The sequence below is a fragment of the Hemitrygon akajei genome, chromosome 12 (genome assembly GCF_048418815.1).
Source record: "Hemitrygon akajei chromosome 12, sHemAka1.3, whole genome shotgun sequence".
Classification (NCBI taxonomy): domain Eukaryota; kingdom Metazoa; phylum Chordata; class Chondrichthyes; order Myliobatiformes; family Dasyatidae; genus Hemitrygon; species Hemitrygon akajei.
The window spans coordinates 70069328-70091752 of NC_133135.1; the positions used below are offsets into that span (position 1 = coordinate 70069328).

Sequence of the window (22425 nt, forward strand, 5' to 3'; positions counted from 1 at the left end):
CCTTAGGTTGTTATTTTCACGCCATTGGACAAGCCTCTCTTCCACCTCTCTGTGTGCCGACTTATCGTTGTTGCAGATGAGGCCAATCATCCCTGAACTTGGTGCTGCATCTTGAGGTGGATCTGACAGAGCAGTTGTGCGTCAGCAGTGTGAAAAGCCATGGACTGAGCTTTCAACTGTGTGGGGCACCAGTGCCCAGCTTGCTGATGCTTGAGATGATGCTGCCAACTCAGACTGACTGGGGTCTTTCCGTCAAGAAGTCCAAGATCTATTTGCAGAGAGGATTGCTGAGATTATTGAGGACAGTTTACTCAGCAGCTTCTGAGGGATGATTGTGTTAAACTCTGAGCTGAAGTCAATGAGCAACAACTTTGCATATGAAGCATTGCTCTCTCGGTGGGACAGGACGGAGTGGAGGGCCAAGGTTATGGCATCATCAGTGCACCAGTTTGAGTGGTAGAAGAACTGGAAAGGATTCAATATAGCAGGAAGGTTGGATTTTACCAGCCACTCATGATTGTTGAGTTAGTGCCTCTGGGCAGTAATCTGGATTTATTGAAGCCTGCAGAGACAGTGGACAATAGCAAAGAGATATTAAAGATGTCCATTAAGATGTTTGTTAGCCAGTCTGCACAATCCTTCAGTACCTGACGAAGTATGTTGTCCGGCCCTGCAGATTTTTGTGGGTTCACCCTGGGTAGGATCCTCGTCACCTCAGTCATGGCCAGATAGGGTGCCTGTTCCTCAAGAGGAGAGGGGACGTTTCTCGATGTCACATTATTCACTGCATCAAATCGTGCACAGAAACCATTCAGCCTATCACGACGGGAGGTATCACTGTCAATGACGCGCAGGGTGGACTTGCTATCGGTTGTGGTTTGTGTACCTTGCCACATGTATCGCATGTCCCTGGTATCTGTGGATTTTATGTGAGTACTCTCACTTTGACTTCCAGATAACACGAGAGAGTGCGGCTCTTGCTCACCTCAGAGCCGTCTTATTCTCCGATCTGAAGGCAGAGGCCCAACCCCTAAGCAGTACACGGACCTCTGCAGTCAACGGTGGTTTCTGGTTTGCCCTGCTGTTTAATCACAGTAAAGACCTCAACGCATTTTCCGATGTAGCCATTCACCGATCCTGCATTTTCATTAATGTTGACGTGACGATCATAGGTAGCCCCCTCCCTGAATATGCTCCTGTCTGTGCTGTCAAAACAGTCCTGCAGAGCTGAGGTGGTACCCTCAGGCCAGCTCCTGATATCCCTGCAAACTGGCTTAACATGGTTAACCAGTGCTCTGGATTAGCAAATGGGTACTGGTCTGAGTAACTGAGGTGAGGGCAGAGTGGTGGGTGAGCTCACTTGTAGACTCAGGGAATGTTGGTATAAACCACGTCTAATGTGTTTCCACTTCTGGTTGTAAAGTTGACATGCTAGTAGAATTTTGACAGGTCTGTATTTAAATTGGCATGATAGAAGTCACAAGCAACAATGAAGAAATCATTGTGGTGAGTGGCTTCGAGGTTGCAGATGGCGCCGTGGAGCTCCCGCAGCACTTTCCCAGCAGCACAGGGGCAGGGGGATGTAAACAGCGTCAATGACAATGGCAGTGATCTCCCTCCATAACTAGAAGGGTCTGTACTTCTGTGGTGAACTAGATATACCTGTCTGACTGCTCCTGTGGCTCCTCCCACAGACCCCTGTATAAAGGCGACTGTGGGCTGCTGCTCTCCCTCATTTTCCCCAGGATGTAGTGTTGTTTATTCTTCCAGTCAATAAAAGCCGATATCTCATTTCCTAAGTCTCAGCGTGAGTTATTGATGGTGCATCAATTTTATTGACTGGAAGTTAAAACATGGAAACCATTTTACGCCCAGAACGCTTAGATTTGGACCCCCAAGACCCTGAGGCAGCTCTTGCCTTTGAACACTGGCTTGTATGCTTCCAATCATACTTGGAGGAGGTTCGTGCCACCGACTCAGCTGTTAGGCTCAGACTTCTCCTCTCGAGGGTCGCCCCAAAAGTTTATTCATTCATCAGGGACCTCTCGACCTACGAGGGGGCGCTTGACGCCCTCAAAAGACAGTACCTGCGGCCGGTGAATGCAGTTTATGCCCGGCATCGCTTGGCGACACGAAAACAGCGGCCTACGGAGTCGACTGCTGAATTTCTCCGAGCTCTACAGGCACTCGTGCGGACTTGTGACTGCCAAACGCTCACAGCGGAACAGCATGCGGAACTCTTGGTCCGAGACGCTTTTGTGACTGGAGTCAGGTCAGTGTATTTGCGCCAGCAGCTGCTGGAAAAAGCTGATCTTACCTTATGCTCAGCGATAGAGACGGCTGATACGTTGGAGGCTGCACAGCTGTACGCCGAGGCGGTCCAGCCGCGCGATTCCCTGGTTCCGAGCGAATTCGCCAACGCCGCTGCTCCTCGAATTCGCCAGGTATAAAACTCTGTTACTTTTGTGGGCTTCAGAAACATTCCAGAAACAGCTGCCCGGCTCGCGAAGCGACTTGTTCCAGCTGCGGGAAGAAGGGCCATTTCGCCAAGGTCTGTAAATCTAAACCGCGCCCGGGGTCGAGCAGCGCTGCGTCTGAGACCTGGGGGCCGCCATTTTGCATGCCCGGATGTGGACAACCATCTTTGCCGGCGTCACCATGCCCCGCCCCTTCCTGCCCGTGTGCGACCTGGGAGCCGCCATCTTGCATGCCCGGATGTGAGCGGCCATCTTTGCCGGCGTCACCAGGCCCCGCCCCGACTCGCCCCGTTCAACGCTGGCTACCGTGACCCTCGATCAAAGCGCTCCGCACCAGCTCGCAAGGTCGATGATGGACATCCTGGTGGAGGGGCACAGGACTAGCTGCCTGTTTGACACGGGCAGCACTGAGAGTTTTATTGACCCGGCCACAGTGAAACGCTGTGGACTCGTGACACGGCCGGCACGTCAGAAGATCACCTTGGCTTCTGGGTCGCATTCCACAGACATCCGGGTGGGTTGTGTGGCGACATTGGTGGTGCAGGGCACAGAATATCGGAACTTTGCGTTCCTGGTCATGCCTCGACTGTGCGCACCTGTGCTATTGGGCCTGGACTTCCAGAGCCATCTCAAAAGTGTGACTATGGCATATGACGGGCCCCTCCCACCACTCACTGTCAGGAATCCTCAGTTTGGTGGGACTTCGCCATATACTCCGTTACCACACGCACATACACACCGAACCACACATCCCGCCCAGCACCATGCCGATAGCTGTGCTACTGACACTACTTGCAGCCTCTCCACCCTCAAGATCCCTCCCCCATCGCTGTTCACCAACCTGACCCCCGACTGTAAACCGGTGGCGACTAAAAGCAGGAGGTACAGCGCAGGGGACAGGGCCTTTATTCATTCAGAGGTGCAGCGGCTGCTCGGGGAGGGGATCATTGAGCTGAGCACAAGCCCATGGCGGTCCCAGGTGGTTGTTGTTCGGACTGGGCAGAAATATAGGATGGTTGTGGACTATAGCCAGACCATCAATAGATTCACGCAGCTTGACGCATACCCCCTACCCCGCATCGCGGATATGGTCAACCAGATAGCTCAGTACAAGGTGTACTCGACAATAGATCTGAAATCCGCTTATCACCAGCTCCCCATCCGCCCAGAGGACCGCCCCTACACCGCCTTCGAGGCGGGTGGCAGGCTCTATCACTTCCTGCGCGTCCCATTTGGTGTCACAAATGGGGTCTCAGTCTTCCAGAGGGAGATGGACCGGATGGTGGACCAGTACAAACTGAAGGCCACATTTCCCTATCTAGATAACATCACCATCTGTGGTCGCGACTGGTCGGATCACGACGCCAACCTCCAACGATTTTTCCAAGTGGCCGAAGCTTTGAACCTCACTTATAACAAGGACAAGTGTGTGTTCAGAACCACACGACTCGCTATCCTTGGGTATGTCGTGGAGAACGGGGTCATTGGCCCTGACCCCGACCGTATGCGCCCCCTGTTAGAACTCCCTCTTCCCACCACTCTCAAGGCCCTCCGGCGGTGCCTGGTTTTTTTTTCCTATTACGCCCAATGGGTCCCCCATTACGCAGACAAGGCCCGCCCCCTGGTCAGGTCTACCACTTTTCCCCTCTCTGCCGAGGCCCGCGCGGGCTTCAGCTGCATTAAAGGGGACATTGCCAAAGCAACGATGCATGCGGTGGACGAGACCATTCCCTTCCAAGTAGAGAGTGACGCCTCTGACGTTGCGCTGGCTGCTACCCTCAATCAGGAAGGCAGACCAGTGGCGTTTTTTTCTCGTACCCTTCAAGGCTCTGAACTTCGGCACTCCACGGTGGAGAAAGAAGCCCAGGCCATAGTGGAAGCTATTAGGCACTGGAGGCACTATCTCGCCGGCAAAGGTTCACCTTGCTGACCGACCAGCGCTCGGTTGCGTTCATGTTCAGCACCCAACAGCGGGGCAAAATCAAAAATGATAAAATTCTGCGATGGAGAATAGAACTCTCCACCTACAATTATGATATCCTGTACCGGCCTGGCAGGCTCAATGAACCCTCTGATGCCCTATCCCGGGGAACGTGTGCTAGTGCACAGCTCGACCAGCTGTATGCCCTTCATGCCCATCTTTGCCATCCGGGGGTCACCCGATTTTACCATTTCATTAAAGCCCGGAACCTGCCGTACTCCCTGGAGGACATCAGGACGATGACCAGGGACTGCCAGATCTGCGCTGAGTGCAAACCGCACTTCTACCGTCCTGACACTGCGCAGCTTGTCAAGGCCACCCGCCCTTTTGAGCGACTGAGTGTTGACTTTAAGGGCCCCTTCCCTCCACCGACCACAATGTCTATTTTCTCAGTATTATTGACGAGTACTCGCGATTCCCCTTTGCCGTTCCCTGCCCCGACACTACTACCACGTCGGTCATAAAAGCCCTGCGCCAGCTCTTCACTCTGTTCGGATATCCCTGCTATGACCACAGTGATAGAGGGTCCTCCTTTATGAGTGACGAGTTGCGCCGGTTCCTGCTAGCTAGGGACATTGCTACTAGTCGAACCACGAGTTATAATCCCCGGGGGAATGGCCAGGTGGAGAGGGAGAATGCCACAGTGTGGAAGGCCACACTTTTAGCCTTTAAGTCAAAAGGGTTGCCGGTCTCCCGATGGCAGGAGGTCCTCCCTGAGGCACTCCACTCTATCCGCTCCCTGTTGTGTACGTCCACTAATACCACCCCTCACGAACGCCTATTCTCTTTTCCCAGGAAGTCGGTCACTGGGACCACCCTACCAGTTTGGCTGACGTCCCCGGGGCCAGTGCTGCTACGTAAACATGTGAGGAGTAATAAGTACTCCCCGCTGGTCGAGAGGGTTCACCTCCTGCATGCTAATCCCCAGTATGCCTACATGGTCTTGCCTGATGGGCGGGAGGACACGGTCTCTGTCCGCGACCTGGCGCCCGCCGGAGCAGCAGACCACTACCCCGTACACTCCACAGTAACTATGAACCCTGTACCCGAGGTGACACCGCACACACCGTGCCACACCCAGACTCCTCACGACGCTCATGTACCGGGCATCTCGTACGCGTCTATTCCGGGGACCTCGCACACACGCGAGGGATCCCTGACACCTCCAGTTGGGCCAGAACCAACCCACTCTCCGCCTCCGGTGCAAACACCACCTCCGGCACCTGTGCCATCACCACCTCCGGCACCTGTGCAATTGCAGCCGGAGCTACGTAGATCGCAGCGAACGATTCGACCACCTGATAGACTTAACCTGTAAATATACTTGGGGACTTTTTTTAAAACAAAGGGGGGGTGAATGTGGTGAACTAGATATACCTGTCTGACTGCTCCTGTGGCTCCTCCCACAGACCCCTGCTGACTGCTCCTGTGGCTCCTCCCACAGACCCCTGTATAAAGGCGACTGTGGGCTGCTGCTCTCCCTCATTTTCCCCAGGATGTAGTGTTGTTTATTCTTCCAGTCAATAAAAGCCGATATCTCGCTTCCTAAGTCTCAGCATGAGTTATTGATGGTGCATCAACTTCACCATTAAAATCTCTATCTGTGGTGAGCAGTAGGCCGTTACTACCAGTGCGTTCACACACCAGTTCTTATTAACGTAGAATAATGTAGATATACAGACCTCCTCTGTGGGTCGTACTGGAGGTCGTAGCATTTCTGTCAGCCCAAAAGGAGATTAGGTCTTCCAGCTGGAAGGCCGAGTCTGGAATGCTGACCTGGAGCCATGTATCTGTCGGCAAGAGTGTGCAGCAATCCCTCATTTCACGCTGGTTCAGATGCAGCCACGGGTAATGCAGTTTATTTTCTAGTGATTCGATGTTAGCAAGTAGAATCGTCAGGAGGACAGGCCACAGTGTGGTGCAAAGGTCTGCTCCACGTGTTGGATTGTAACTACCGGGCACCTTCATTATCCCGCTCACTACGAGGTAAACTTGCAGATTTCAGTGTTCCTTATGATCAGTACTGTTTTTCGACCATAGAAAAGATGAACAGAACAAGAAATTTTACTGTTGATTGGAGCTGAAGAGGCCACTGTGACCATGTGTGCTGCCATCTTCTGATATCGATCCCCAGACATACGTCCAACCCAACTCTCAATTAGTTGCATTTTCTCTCAGTGTTTGACTGGTTTCAATATGAGGATGTCATTGTTTGGAACTGGATGAATGCAGCATTCTGCAGGATAAATGAGACATAAATGATAGTTATGCTTCACTCCTTGATGAGCTCAAAGTCTTTTCTGCACCCTTTGAAAGTGAGAATAACACCTACACCTGTTTTATTGATCACTGCTCAGCATTCAACAACATCATTTGCTCAGTACTAATGAACAAGCTTCAAAACCTGGGCCTCTGTACCTCCTTCCACAACTGGATTCTTGACTTCCTCATCAAGAGACCGCAGTCAATGTTGACCAGTAATAACATCTTCTCCTCCCTGACAATCAATACAAGTGCACATCAAGGAAGCTTGCTTAGCCCACTGCTCTACTCTCTCTGCATTCGTGCCTGTGTGGTTAGGCACTGCTATGAATTCACAAATGACACGTTGTTGGCAAAATATCAGATGGTGTTGAGGAGGCATGAGTTAGAATGGCTGGTTTAGTGGTGATGCAACACCACCCTCGCAATTAACATTAACAAGAGCAAGGAATTACTTGCAGACTTAAGAAGGGGAGGTTGGGTGAACACACGCCAGTCCTCACTGAGAGGTCAGCGGTGGAAAGGGTGAGTAGCTTCAAATTCCTGGAAGTCAGCATCTCAGAGGATTTGCTCTGGGCCCATCATATTGATATAACCATAAAGAAGGCACGCCAATGGCTGTACTCATTAGGACTTTGAGGAGATTTGCTATGTCACCAAAGACCCTAGCAAGTTTCTACAGATGTACCGTGGAGAGCATTCTGAATGGTTACTTCACGGCCCAGTATAGAGGCTACAATACACAGGATTGATAAAGCTGCAGAGGGTTGCAGCCTCATCCAGCACCATCATTCACACTAGCCTCCCCACCATTGAGGGCATCTTCAAAAGGCAGTGCCTAAGGAAGGTATCATTAAAGACCCTCGCCACCCATGTCCTGTTCTCACCAGGGTGGAGGTCTAGGGCCTCAATAACTTCTTCCCCTCCACAATCAGATTTCTGAATGGTTCATGAACACTACTACATTGTTATTCATCTTTTACACTATTTACATATTTTGTAAATTATAATAATTTTTATGTCTTGCACTGTACTGCTACCACAAATTCTCAGTGATAATAAGCCTGAATCCGATTCTGCTCTTCTGATTCTAAAGTTATATAAAAATAACTTTGTATGCACATTTAAAGGTATAGTGATATGCAATTTTGAATAATCTATTTGTGGCTAGAATTCTGCACATTCTGAATATAAACAATTTGCCCTTCCAGCCAACATTGCTTGTTGCAGTAACACAGTTCTTTAAATCTGGTTGGCATCAACAATGCATACCCTCATTTCTCAATAGACAGCTCCACCCATGGCATAAAAATGATGTATGCTAGCTGGTCCCCAAAATACTTAATACGGGTCCAATTCTATGTGCGCAGTTCCTCAGGAAGATCAAAGATCATTATGCTTATAGCTATTAAAATGTATGATAGTGTGGAAGGCAATTATCTGAGACTTTACACATTTCATCAGTTTATATGTGAGTTTAATCAATTCCCTTAAGAAACCAATTCTAAGACTGCAGTGCACAGCACAAAACTGCCTGAACAATGTTGAATGTGTTTTGAATTATATCAGTGGTGTAGAAAATTGCATAATGAGGACATAGCACAGCTAGAGGAGCTCTGTGGTGTTCTGAGACAGATGTACTCCTATCAGAGTTGTGTGGGGGAAGAATACAGTATTTACAAAAATAAAATGAAACCCATTTTTCTATCCTTTACTTTCCCAGCGTAAGAGCCAGTTTCCAGCTGAAAGAGTTGATGTGCGGCTGCCTCAGGTATTTTTCCTGGTCACTGTTAAGGCAGCCATTCTGAGTGGACTATGGTAGCCAATACTCATTTCATTCTTTCCAGCTCTGTGCTTCCCCCAACAACGTGATCAAGTGACGGAACTGGATAGGAATAAAATCTCAGCACATCTTATGTTATGTTAGGTTGTAACAGAGGTTGGAAACATATAAGGTGGATAGATTCTGAAGTACCAAGTGCAATCTCATGATTAATTATATTGGAAGATTTGCATATTGCTTTGGGAAGGATCGGGTTGACTATTGAGCTTGTAGTGGAAAAAAGTAAATAAAGTGATGGTATACATGAGGAAATCTGCAGATGCTGGAAATTCAAGCAACGCACACAAAATGCTGGTGGAACACAGCAGGCCAGGCTGCATCTATAAGGAGAAGTGCTGTCGACGTTTCGGGCTGAGACTCTTCGTCAGGACTAACTGAGAGGAAAGATAGTAAGAGATTTGAAAGTAGGAGCGGGAGGGGAAAATACGAAATGATAGGAGAAGACCGGAGGGGGTGGGGTGAAGCTGAGAGCCAGAAAGGTGATTGGCAAAAGGGATACAGAGCTAGAGAAGGGAAAGGATCATGGGATGGGAGGCCTAGGGAGAAAGGAAGGGGGAGGAGTGCACCAGAGGGAGATGGAGAACAGGCAGAATGATGGGCAGAGAGAGAAAAAAAAGGGAGGGAAAAAAAAATCAGGGATGGGGTAAGAAGGGGAGGAGGGGCATTAACAGAAGTTAGAGAAGGCAATGTTCATGCCATCAGGTTGGAGGCTACCCAGCCGGTGTATAAGGTGTTGTTCCTCCAACCTGAGTGTGGCTTCATCTTGACAGTAGAGGAGGCCATGGATAGACATATCAGAATGGGAATGGGACGTGGAATTAAAATGTGTGGCCACTGGGAGATCCTGCTTTCTCTGGTGGACAGAGCGTAGGTGTTCAGCGAAACGGTCTCCCAGTCTACGTCGGGTCTCACCAATATATAAAAGGCCACACCGGGAGCACCGGACCCAGTATACCACATCAGCCGACTCACAGGTGAAGTGTCGCCTCACCTGGAAGGACTGTCTGAGGCCCTGAATGGTGGTGAGGGAGGAAGTGTAAGGGCAGGTGTAGCACTTGTTCTGTTTACAAGGATAAGTGCTAGGAGGGAGATCGGTGGGAAGGGATGGGGGGGGGGGGGGATGAATGGACAAGGGAGTCGCGTAGGGAGCGATCCCTGCAGAAAGCAGAAAGGGGGGGGAGGGAAAGATGTGCTTGGTAGTGGGATCCCGTTGGAGGTGGCGGAAGTTATGGTGATGGTATTTTCCATTAGGCTAGCAAATGTGGAGACAGATTTCTTAACATTGTGAATTGCAGCTGAGACTATTCAGATTATTGTAACGATGCGCTTGGACACAAGTTCTTGCCGGTATTGCATACTGAAATGTAGCGGGAGCTGGAACATTGAAGCTGTCGGAGGGCTTTGCACTCGGTAATTGTTTTGCCAATTCTCCAGTTATGAAACTCAAAATTAAGAAAAGCAATGCTTCAGATTGACTGTAACATCGAAATAGCGACTACTGTCTCCTCTGTCGCTGTGGAAGGAGCGATATCTGCCTGTCCCTTGTTAGTAAGAGAAAGTGCCTGTGGATGTCGAAATGTTGGAGAGAACAGTTAGTTTTCGATGGACTGTAGACCGTGGTCTGTCTTTGGGGGCTTTGCTTTTGCTTGGTGGCAGGTGGTGGGAATGCTGATGCTTTATGCTAGAATAAGTTGGGGGGGGGGAAGAGTTGATATTGCTTGCTGCTGCTTGTGCATGGGAGGGAGCAGGGGGATTTGGGATTCTTATGTTTTTTCTGTTATTCATTCTTTGGATTTCCCCCCTCTGTTTTGAGGATGTCTGTGGAGAATAAGAATTTCAAGTTGTATATTATATACATTCTCTGATATTAAATGGAACTATTGAATTGAAAGAGTGACACAGTGAGTCCACTTCCCTTCTTTCTTCCTGTAGCTCTGCAGATTTTATTTCATTTTTCAGTTATTGTCCAATTTCCTTTTGAAAGTTACTGTCAGACCAGACCCTCCCTTCCAAGTGGCAAATTTGAGATCAGTTCAACTGGAGCTGGAGATTCATCTCTGTTTGTAGTTATGAGTGGCTGCTTTGAAAGTCGCCGCCTGAATCCTGCTATAATTTGCTGGCAGATCCTTGGAGAACTCTTTGGGATTTAGGTGTTGCCTTCTTCCATATATGGAAGTTGCAAACTTGCTGATGGATTGCAGCCACCAAGCAAGTCAGATGTCAGTTCATTGAGTGCCTCGATTGAATGTGAGCTTCCTGAGATTCTTTAGTAAGTGTGTTGGTTAATATTAGACCCATTGTAGAATCTGTGAACCTATTTATTTTAGTGGAACTATTACATCATAAGGAAGAGAGGCAAGAATAAGCTCAATTGAACTTCTTCAAATGATTTGTGTTTGCAATAGGTAGCTTTAAGTGTTTTTAAATAAGTTATTATTCCTTTCTCAACATTTCTTCTGCATTCAGAAGCGTTCCAAGTGATTGAAAGTTGAGGCAGACAGGTGATACTGTGGCCGTGGCTCCATTTGGTGTCAAAGTCCCTCAGCAGTTTGTGGGTTGGGCTTGCTCAGTCCATCCATAACATCTGATTATGTTAGGTGACCTCACTGATCAGGTCCAGCAAGTATGACCTTGTGGATTAGCACCAGATAAGTGATAAGCAGTGGGGAATAGATAGTGAGTGCAGGTGAAGGCCTCCTTGCAGCCAAGCATGGGCCACACTTCTGGCATCATTACCTTGACAGGACTTCAAAACTACTGGCCGTAAAGTACTTTTGAAGGACTTGGGATGAAAACTAGGCATGACGTAGCTGCAAGCTCTTTCCTTGTTGGACAATGTTCAGGGAAACTGGTCAGAATGATCCAAGCATTTGCAGCTTAGTTTCTTCGGCATAAATAAAGTGAGGATATAATTCAGATTTTTAAAATAATGTGAAGAATACAGATCTAACAAGACTATTTAGCTCAGCTGTGTTGGTGTAATTAGAGGATCCAGGCTCTGATCGTTCATAAGTGAAACAAGATTGGAAAACAGTTCCTTCCCCTGTAATTGAGAAGGCATGCTGAACTATGTTTTAAACTCTTATTCAAAAAGGTTGATTTTTATGCCAATAAGCGAAGATCTGATTCTGAGTATAAGCATAAATAATTTATCACTCAGTCAGAGAATTCTGTGGGCCTTTAGAAATTTTATGTCAGGTACAGACAGTCAAAGCAAGACTTTTGTTTCTAAAGCATCGTAGATCTGTTAAAAAACATGACTTGCTTTCGAGGGAAATCTGGCAGCACTTTATAATCAGCAGGATTCTAGAAACAGCAGTTACATGATTTACCATGTTGCTTATTTTGGTGGCGGTAGTAGGGAGGAATCTTCTGTAGGACCTGAGAGAGCTCCCTCTCGTCTTTGAATTGTGGCACGGGATCTTTAACCATTTTTATCCATTAGGAACTGCAATCCAGCTCTCTGTTTCAATCTCCCCTCCCTGTAGGATAATGCTACAGATAGCCAGGACCTCTTAACAGTAATTTTACTCCAAAGCTCTGAAGATTTTGCTTGATTTTCTTATGACTGAAAAAGCGTATGACTTTATATAGATTAATTGTGTGAGATTTCATCTTCAATTATTTGCAGGCACAGATTAAAAGAGAATGAACATAAATGGAGCCCCTAATCCTGGGCATTGCACATGGGCTCATCCTGATGGCTATTTGTCATGCATCCTTTGAACAGCTTGCTCCATTCTCTATGTAGCTGCATTTCAAATCCATTCTTCCAAGCACAAAAAAAAATTGAATTATTTTTCAGAATGCATAATTGTTAACAAAAATACAGTATGAGACTGGTCACTCATACCATGGGTGAACGCCCTGGGTGTAGTTTAATTTAGAAGAATCCCCAGGAATGACAAGTACCGCAACAAACAATACAGCTAAATAAAAAAAATGTTTGACCTCAGATTCAGTTTCCTAAGGGGACTGTTAATCTTAAATCTAAACTAGCTTTAAACTTCCCCTCTTTGTCAGCCATTTAACAGCTGGTGTTCTCTAACTCTGGCGTAAATTGCAACTCAATTACAGTAAATAAAGTGTGTCGTGACCACTGTACTTCCAAAAGTGCCAAATTCACGCCATTTCCAGTATGCTCTTCAGCTTTGTGTAATAGTGTGTTTAATTCAAACATAAAGCTTACCTGCGGCAACATTGGGAATATGCCTGAATTGTACAGAAGGGAGAATTGAAAGTCAGTGGCTTGTACTCACAGTAAATAAACTTCTCCAAATCCTTGAAACCAACGTAGAGATCATTTGACTAAGAAGTTTACAAGTATTCTGATATCTCGTGTATGTGGTACAGGATTTAGAAGTCTTATTTGGAAATGTTACAATCTGAAACTGTTATATTTTTAACACTATCCCAAACTGAGATGGGTTATTTATTGTGTAGTCATTGTCAAAGTGAAAGTTGCAGTATCAGAACCGCTCAACTGGTGGATGTACAGAGTGACCAAGAGAATGCCAACTCTTCTGATGCAATGCTAGTATGATACACATCAGTTTCAAAGATTTGATTAGTTTCCATAGTACCTAGATTTTCTGTGGATCTGCTCTTTCTTAGACCGGAAACTTTAAATACAGTACTTGTTTATAAGTGGCCACAGAATTATATTGATAGTTTAGCATAGGTGTACATAATTTCTGAATCTTAGTAAAAAGTTTGAGAAGTTAAATTTTCATTTATAACGTGTGGAAAATAAATTATCAAAGGGTCAGATGGTGCTGGAACTGCCCATCAACTGGAATCACTGCCTGGAACATTGCAGCCAGCGCACCCTGGAATTGGGTGGTGAGGTTCAGATGACAACCAGGCTTGACGTGGACCAGAGCAGAGGCCCCATCTATAATGCAGCTGACATCCTTTAAAGAAGGCAAAGGTAGTTCGGTGCTTTGTCTACTGTCAAAAACATCAAGTATATTAGCAGTCTCACAATGACTGGCACGGACATTTAAAAAAATAAAATTGAATAGCTGATTTAAAGAAAAGTAACACATTTAATGGTACATAAAAACTTTGAAATAATTAAAAAACATCAAATTTAAATAATTTAATTGATATTACTGTCAGTAAGGCTAGAATCCCCAGTGAACTGCATGAGGTATCCAAAACTGATGCTGATTCTGATTGGAGTTTACTGTCAGATGTAATATGATCGGTCACTCAATATGTTATGGTCTTCCTCGTTGGATAAGGCATGCGTAGAAGTCAAAGACTTTAATTTACATAGTGAAACTCCAGCGATTCCAATGGGAAATGCCAAATCCAGCCAGAAAGATCCATCTCAGTGTTCTGCCATGCTTTCTTTGCATGTGAAGCACATGAAGGCACAACCTAATCAGGGCTGTCATTCCAGTGAAAAATCGATAATTTGGAGACACACTATAAAGTACATCTGCTGTCCACAGAAGTTATCTTTATTTTCTTCTAGCAGTATTTAAAACCATAATTAATCAGAATTATTGGTGCTGCTTTCAGCAGTTCAAATGCAAAACACTGATTTATTTACTTTCTGTAGACTAGAACAAGGCAAAAGACATGTAGCTTTGCTCAATACAATGGAGGCTTCTTGTTTAACATAGTTGTTCTTAATACCTAACGTGGTAGTTGTTTCTGTGTGCCTCGTGTCTTTCACACCATATCTGTTTTGAAATTCTTTTTCATCTTGACTCCTGTGACATTGTGCCACTCGGGCTCTGTAAAATAATTCCAGCCATACAGGTAGATGAATCTGACATAGTTGAGAACTAACAGCATGTCAGACTCTTTCTCTGTGGAAGGCTATAGATCAGGAAAGGGAATATGCCAGAGTTGGGTGGGTGACAGGGGAATAACATCCCTTTCTCCTCCATCGACAGGGGTAATAACTCCTGACTCTCTGGGGAGAAATTGAAAAAAGCAATAGCCATGAGCTGTGAAGCAATGCCTGTAGGAGAATTGAAAGTTAATGCTCTTCTTTATTTTTTTTGTCGGGAGTTGCAGCTCAGTGTCATTGTTTCAAACTATCCATAAATGTTATGTTAGCGGTGAAAATCCTTTTATGTTCCTAGTTCCACTTTGAAGAAGGTGAACATGAAACGGAACTGGGGTGTGCTGGAAAAAGAAGCCTCGGTAGTCAGTTTTTTCAGTCAAAAACAACAAGACCCTATCACATTCGTCAGGATGGGGGGGGGGAGGGGTGGGGTCAGGGCAGAGCCTGTTGATGAGTGAGGAAAAAAGAAGTGAATTCATTCTGCTTCAGGCACTTTGTCAAGTGCCAGTAGGTTACTGTTGAGAACTAGTCACCCATCACTGTGTTACTGCCATGGGAGTCAATTCCTGTGTATAAATCATGGGCCGGCAAAGGGTTTGAAACTTATTGCAGTTACCAAGGAAATGAAAATAAGGAACATGCTTCTGCCTTGATTAGAAGGACTTAAAATACCTTCCTACATGTTGCTGCTTAATAAAATGTATGACTGTATTGATTCATAGAATCGAGTCATTAAAGTATGGAGTTTTGTTTATTTGAATGAAGCAATTAAATGGTTCACTTATGCCAGAAATAACCTTTTCTGATGAAAAACTATTGATTTTTTTGCCACAGCTTTATAAGTGACAATGTTTTTGATTACTACTGACAAACCTCCTTAGAGTGTTAATTAAAAATGTACCAGATGAGCAGGTGCAGAAGATCATTAAGGAATGCAAGCAGTAGTGATGCACAGTACATTTTTAACTTTACATAATGAATAGGGCACCAGAGAAAATAACAACTTCATCAACAAAATTATTATCTTCACAATTTATATATTATTAATTTCTTTATCTTTGATGAAAAATCAACTTGTCTTTAAATTATCATTTAATTTTTGTTACAGGTATTTACTTAGTGTCATATAGATTTGGTTGGTATTTGCTAAAATGCATCTTTACTGTAAATATGTAATGACATGCTTCAGTGTGTTTCCCTTTCCTTGGTTAATGATCCACCCTTGTTTGATGGGAGGTTTAAAGATTATTACATAAAATTAATGTTGTTACAATCATGAATTATGATAAAAATATTAAAGATAATTACATAGATTTCTCATCTTTTCATATTCCCAGTACATATAAAAATTTAGATTTTAACTTTACATTTCCAGAGAAGGTAGTACAAAATTCTGAATATAAGTCTTCTCTTGTATTGTATTGTAGATCACAGGTAGTAGGAACTTTAATAAAAAAAATTGCTTTCCAAGATTTAGTGCAGGTTTAATACATTGTGTTTTTATTTCAAAGGCTTATGCCCTGCTCACGTTTATTGATCTGATAAAGAACAGTTAATGCAAATATCACCTTTAATTGCTTGAACTGTTCAAACATGCACTTTCCAGCAAGCATTCCCTTAAATACACAGCTTCAGTAATTTACAGCCGCTCTAGAATTTTCTGGGATGGACATAGAAGGAGAACTGTCAACTTCACCCTTGTATTGATGGCGCTGGTATGGAATCCATGATATAGATGTCCCAGTCTGTTAGTAAGAGATTAATAAGTATCTTGTAATGGAAAAATTGGGAAGAAAGAATGACCTTCAAATGATTGTTCTGAAATTAAATCAACAGTGATTTTAGGGCATTCAATCCAAATAGCCATGGGGGAGGGAAAGTAGAGTTGGAAAGCCTTAAAATTGGCTCCCTGCAAATAATAGCTGCAAGATCGATTATCAGCTGATCATGGATTTATAAAACTGTGATTCCCGGTAAACAAAAGCATTAGTTCCATTTGGAACTCCAAGAATGCAATTATACTGATAGTTAAATATAGTCTTATTAAAGCCTTTAAGTACAGTAACTTCACTGTTTTATCCTTTTATGCCTCTTAGTTTCCCACTAGATATTACATTGCACAATTTCCAAACTAGCAGCTCACCACAAAACCACTATTTTTTCCATCTGGTTGGTAATGGCTTGGATTGCATTCGGTTTGTAGAAACGCACCAACGTGCAGCATGCCCATCATGCCTGTGTTGGCTCTTTGAAAGACAAACTCATTCAGTCCCCCTCTCACTCTTTCTCTTCTAAGGCAGCATATATTTTCTTTCCGTATTCTCTTTTGAAATTAGTATGCCTCCCCACGCTTTCAGGCAGTAAGTTCAAGTTCCCAGCTTCTCAATATTTCACTTTCCTTCTTCAATCTCTGTCCTTTAATCATTGTCCCTACTTCCTCAGCAGAAGCCTTTGATATTGTTAAAATGCTTATTAAATTTACAAACTACACATACAGTACTTGACACACATGCATTCAAGTTAGACAACAAAAGATAGAGGTAATGGACTTGTAAAGTGCTGTCTATGTACCTTGGTATGTTGCTGCAGTGCATCCTGTAGATCATACAAACTGCTACAACTATGTACTGGTGATGTGAGTGAATGGTAGTGGATGGCGTGCCCAAGAAACATAGACCTTGTGGAGCAGATACTCCATTTTCACAAGGCAAATATAAATTTCACCATGTCATATGGCACTGTCTCCATGATAATTATGGGAAACTGCAAACAGTTCTAGTAGCTCAGGAGTGGCCATCGATGAAGCACTGTGGACCAGCAGCAGATCTGTAATCAACCTCAGTCTGCAATCTCATGACCTGGCAGACCCACCACGTGACCATCATCAACAGTCAATGAGGAGAGCAGGAGGGGCAAGCCAGCACCAGTTATTCCATTGACAAATCGGAATGACAAATCAAATTAGTGAAGTTACAAGACAGGACTATTTGTTTGCCAAACAACATAAACATCATGGTCATGTATCTTGGGCTTTCCCGGAGCTGTGCCCTCAACAAAAATGTTCATTCAACTTCCGCGAACACAGATCATTGCATATACTAACCAATTTCTAGGCACTTGTAGATTCTGCAATAGCAGTACAGTAATAAAGTTGTCAAATTACTGGGCTGGGTAAATAAAAAGGCCAGAAACTTGAGAGATTGGGGAATTTAAATTCACTAATTCTTGAATTTGATAGCGTTATATCTTAATGGTAACAATGGAATAACTACACAGAATTGTGCACATCACAAAAACCAGTCCTCTCTCTCTTGGACTCTGTCTATATTTCTCATTGCCTCAGTAAAGCAGTCAGTATAATCAAAGACCCTACCAACCCCAGATATTCTCTCAAGAACAGGCTCAAGGAGAGCTTCTAATCTGCTGTTATAAGACTCTTGAATCATTCCCTAGTGCAGTAGGGTAGACTGTTGACCTCACAATCTATCTCATTATGATTTTGCATTTTATTGTTTACCTGCATTGCATTTTCTCTGCAGCTGTTACACTTTTTTTTTCTGCATTTTGTCATTGCTTTACCTTGTCCTACCTCAGTGCACTGTGTAATGATTTGATCTGTATGAACAGTATGTAAGACAAGCTTTACACTGAATGTCAGTACATGTGACAATAATAAATCGATTCCAATTCCAAACAAAAATTAGGCAACAAATTCGGGGCAGCATGGTGTTGGATTTTCTTCCAGGAGTTTTGTGGATGGACAGTGCTTGTTCTGGCTTGCCGATGTGACCTGATTATACTGACTGAGGGCCTGATGACAGATAGAACCTTGCTTGTTGGACCAGGATGTTCCCCATCAGCAAATTTGGTCTTAAGGATCTGAAACAAAAGCAGAGCAGGGAATGCTGTTCATAAACTCCAGGTGGCGAATCTGGACCCACCTCTTTTCCCTTTACTCACCCAATGACCATTCAACAGTAAAGTTGCCAGCCTTATCTATCTCCTTGAAGGATTTATCACTTGGACTTCCATCTCCACTGCACAATACTTCTTCCCCCCTCCCCCCCACCTCCGATAGTTTATATTTTGAAATAAGTTATTCAGGTACACTTTTTGTCATGGATTTCTGAATATTTTTTCCCTGGGTTTTACTTACAGCGCTGGTTGAGAGATTTGTTTTCAATTTCAGGAGGATTTGGAGCTTCCCCATCAAATCACTGGATGTGGTCCAGGTGATTATATAAAACTGTCACAGCAAAACTTTGCACCTCCTGTCACATAAAGCACAAAGATCAAAATCAGGGGTAGCATATATACAGAATCAAATGAATGGGAAGATTTATTTCAGTATCTAAAATGAGTTATGTCACTGTCAGTCTGTTTCAGAAATGAGAAGAGGTTAAGTTTACTGAAGATGGTGAACAATTATTGAACAGTCAAATTGGTGATTGGGATCAAATTCTTTAAGTCTAGGCTCACAGCAATGTGGAGCCTGATCTATGCGTTTGTGTAGTTATCAGTAAATACCTGTTTGTTAGGTATTCGTGTAAAGTCTTCCTTGTCATTCCTCTGCGCAGCAGGGACAGAAGAATAGCCAACAACAATCGTGTGACTTATTCCAAGCGGCTCATGTGTTAGATGGCTTTCTTGTCAAACATACACAACTTCAATTCTCACAGGAGCAAGCTTTCTCTTTATTCTGTAGTGCATATTGAAAAATCATTCCTGTCAGCTGACACTCGTCCAGCTGCTCGCAAGAACTTTGGCATAGTTTTCATAACCTACAAAGTATGAAAGCAGAACACTGCTCCAGTAAAATGCCTGAGGAATTTGGAGGGCTGCCACAGAGGATACAGACAACTCTGTTCCAATCTGACAGAAATTTCCACCAAACACTGAAAATTTAAGCATGGGGTCCCAAGAGCAGGCTGCGGCAGTTTACTTGAACTGAACATATATCAACTGTCAGATTTCGACAGTCGGTGCTGACCAAACACAATGGAACATCCAGATGGCTTGAACAAAGTGCACAAGATGTGAACTGCTATTTCCAGCTGTTTACATCAACTTCCACTGTTACGACTAGTTTTATGTTGTGCACAAATAAAGAGTTTGCGTATATGCCAAGTAGGCATGTTCCAGGTACTGTTTCCTTTACAGCCTGGATCATGCAGTTTCCTGACATTTAAATGATATAAGCAAAAAAATATGGTTGCTTGGTACTAACCCAGTAGTTTAATGAACTCATTCTTTCCAGTTGAATTGCCCATGTGCATAACTTTTTTGTGTTTGTTCTTAGCAAAATAAAAGCATTATCTTCCAACCTATGGCAAAGAGAGGTGGGGGTGGGGGAAGTGGGTATATATTCCAGATCAAATGGCACTTATGTGAGAAAGCAGAATTGCTAAACTGAGTTTCTTAATTTTGATCAGTTAGAAAAAAATTATCTGTGCATCAAAATATCTACAAATTCATTACTGTTTGTAACCTAAATGGGTTTTTGTCTTTTTCTGCCTTGAGTTGCCATTCTACTTTGGGCTTTGCTAATTAGTGCCTGTAAACTGATTGAAAACTTAAGAAAAAAATCTATTCATTATTTGAACAAACTCACTTAAGCTTAATTAGAATTAGAAAAAGCCATGACTTAGGTGTCCTTGGTCCATAAAAATATTGCACTACTTTTCTGCATGGTTAAGTCTACTGCTGTTTCTGGCATTGCTTAAGACCAAAATTGCCATTACTGACACTTAAAGTTCAGTGGAAAATTAAATGGGTCCATGTTAAATGAGGTTCAATGTATTGACAGCATTTGTGATGAGAAAAGATTTACTTACTGGTTTGTTTTAGGTTCTGTATTTTTTGTTGAGTTATTTTGTTAGTTATTCTTAATGGTGCAGCAGTGATGTTTGGACATTCACACTGTTTGAGAGTCGTAAAGAGGTGCAGAAGCAGCCTGCTGAGACCACCTGCCAAGTCGATAGCTTACTCGTGTCCCATAGTAACACCACTTTTTATTCACCCTACAATCTCATCCACTCCCCCTACCCTGCAGATTTTGCCATTCACTGCCACACTGGGAGCACTTTACAGTGGCCGTTAACCCGGATGTGGGGAAAAAAGTGAAATACTGGAAGAAACCATATTGGCTCATAGAGGAAATGTGCCAAATCCACACAGCTTTACGGCAAGATCTGTGAGGCATTTGTCCTAATAGGTGCACCATTAGGCTTTCCTTACTCACGATTGGTGATTTTGATTTTATGGAAAAATTCCAAGGGAAGGTGTTTTTACCAACATTAAAATAGTTTATTATGGACTTGATGTCTGAGTAGTGTATATAGAAGCAAATGTTGCTTTCCCACACTTTCTGAAATAATCTAAATTTCTGTATCCAAATCTTTTCCAAGTATTCATCCTCAGTAGTACACATAAAGTGCTGGGAGAACTCAGCAGCCCGGGTAGCATCTATTGAAAAGAGTGAATAGTCAATGTTTCTCAGCATGAAGCGTCATCTGTTTACCCTTTTCCATAGACGTTGCCTGGCCTGCTGAGTTCCTCCAGTATTTTATATGTATTACTTTGATTTCCGGCATCTGCAGATTTTTTCATTTTGAAGTTATGTTTCTTCCAATCAATATAGTATTGACTTTTCTGAAAAGTTTGTTTTGTATAGGAAATCAGTGAGTTGTTAAGAAAGTGCAATTCTTTGATTCTAGTTCTACAGATGCAAACACTGTTCCAAATCCATCAAGTAGTTCATAGTCAATAGATTTAAAACAAATATGGAACTTTTAGGCTGAGTCAATACTTTGATAGGATGTCGTTTGAATAATAGGCACACCTGGGCTATGTGGTTTCAGCCCAAAGTATCGACTGTTTATTCCTCACCATAGATGCTGCCTGGCCTGCTGAGTTCCTTCAGCATTTTGTGTGTGTTACTCTGGATTTCCAGCATCTGCAGGATCTCTTGTGTCTATTAATAGATGGATGTGTGCTTCTAATTACCACACACTGGAAAGTGGTTTATGTGAAAATGTGAGTACAGATGAGGTTGAGGTTGAAGATAATTTTAGTGTTTGGTAAAACACTGTAAAGTATTTTGAACCATGTATAATGAGGCTGACTGTCAACCATGGAATTATAATTTCTATAATGAGTACAAGGAAAACCATTTTGTTATGAATTTTTAAAATTGTATTTCCTGCTGTGAGTTAATTTATGCATTGTGTAAATACTGTGCAACATGAGGTAATAAGATGCATGGTCTGTTAAAGTTAATTTAGAGATGACTGCTTACTTTGTGAGCTATTTTACCTCAGCTTCCCCAAGTGGAAAAACATGTAAAGTGATGATGTTTCTGTTACCTGCTGTGTTTGTTTCTTACTGCCAAGAATCACATTGGATTGGCTATTGAGGTGAAGATCCAGTGAGGAAATGGACCCCGAGGATTTTCTCCTAACATGGAATATACTTTTGAATTTAACTTGAGCAGATAGTGTTGTTGGCATTTTGCTTCAATCAGGGATTGTTGAGTAAATTTACGTCACTATTCTGTCTGACTAATTTTTGTTCTACAGGGCAGTTGTCAACCCCCAGCCTGCCGCGAGCACCCGATGAGGAGTTGTCGAGTTGTTCTCAGAACTCCGTGACCTGCACTAAGGTAGAGTCAGAGCTTGCTGCGCGATCTGACGCCCCACCCCCTCTCTCTAGCCTGTAACATTACAGCCCTGGTTAAAAACTGAAGAAAAGTTGACACTGCAGTTATCTGAATTAAATCAAGATTGTTTAACGTCATTTCCAGTACACAAGTATAAAGGAGAACGAAATAATTGTTACTCTGGATCCAATGCAGCACAAAAAAATACAATAAGTTAAAAAAACTCAATAATTAAAAATAACACAATAAATATAAATACATAAGGTAGCTTATATACATTGATTGCATATTCAGAAATAGTTGCCAGGCACAGGACTGTGTGCATATAAAGTGACTGACAGGAAAAGGTAAAGTAGTTTTTAAAATAAGCTTTAGTTTAGTTTTTATACTTCTAGAATTTTT

At 43.6% G+C, this 22425-nt stretch overlaps 1 protein-coding gene across 3 annotated transcripts in view; it reads left to right on the plus strand.

Annotated features, from left to right (window-relative positions):
- Positions 1 to 22425, plus strand: part of LOC140737191 (adhesion G protein-coupled receptor D2) — a 314325-nt gene that overhangs the window by 200995 nt on the left and 90905 nt on the right. For all 3 annotated transcript variants that reach the window (XM_073063435.1, XM_073063436.1, XM_073063437.1), the window contains one exon: positions 21944 to 22026. In XM_073063435.1, coding sequence (XP_072919536.1) covers positions 21944 to 22026 — 83 coding nt within the window. The remainder of the gene's footprint in view (positions 1 to 21943; positions 22027 to 22425) is intronic.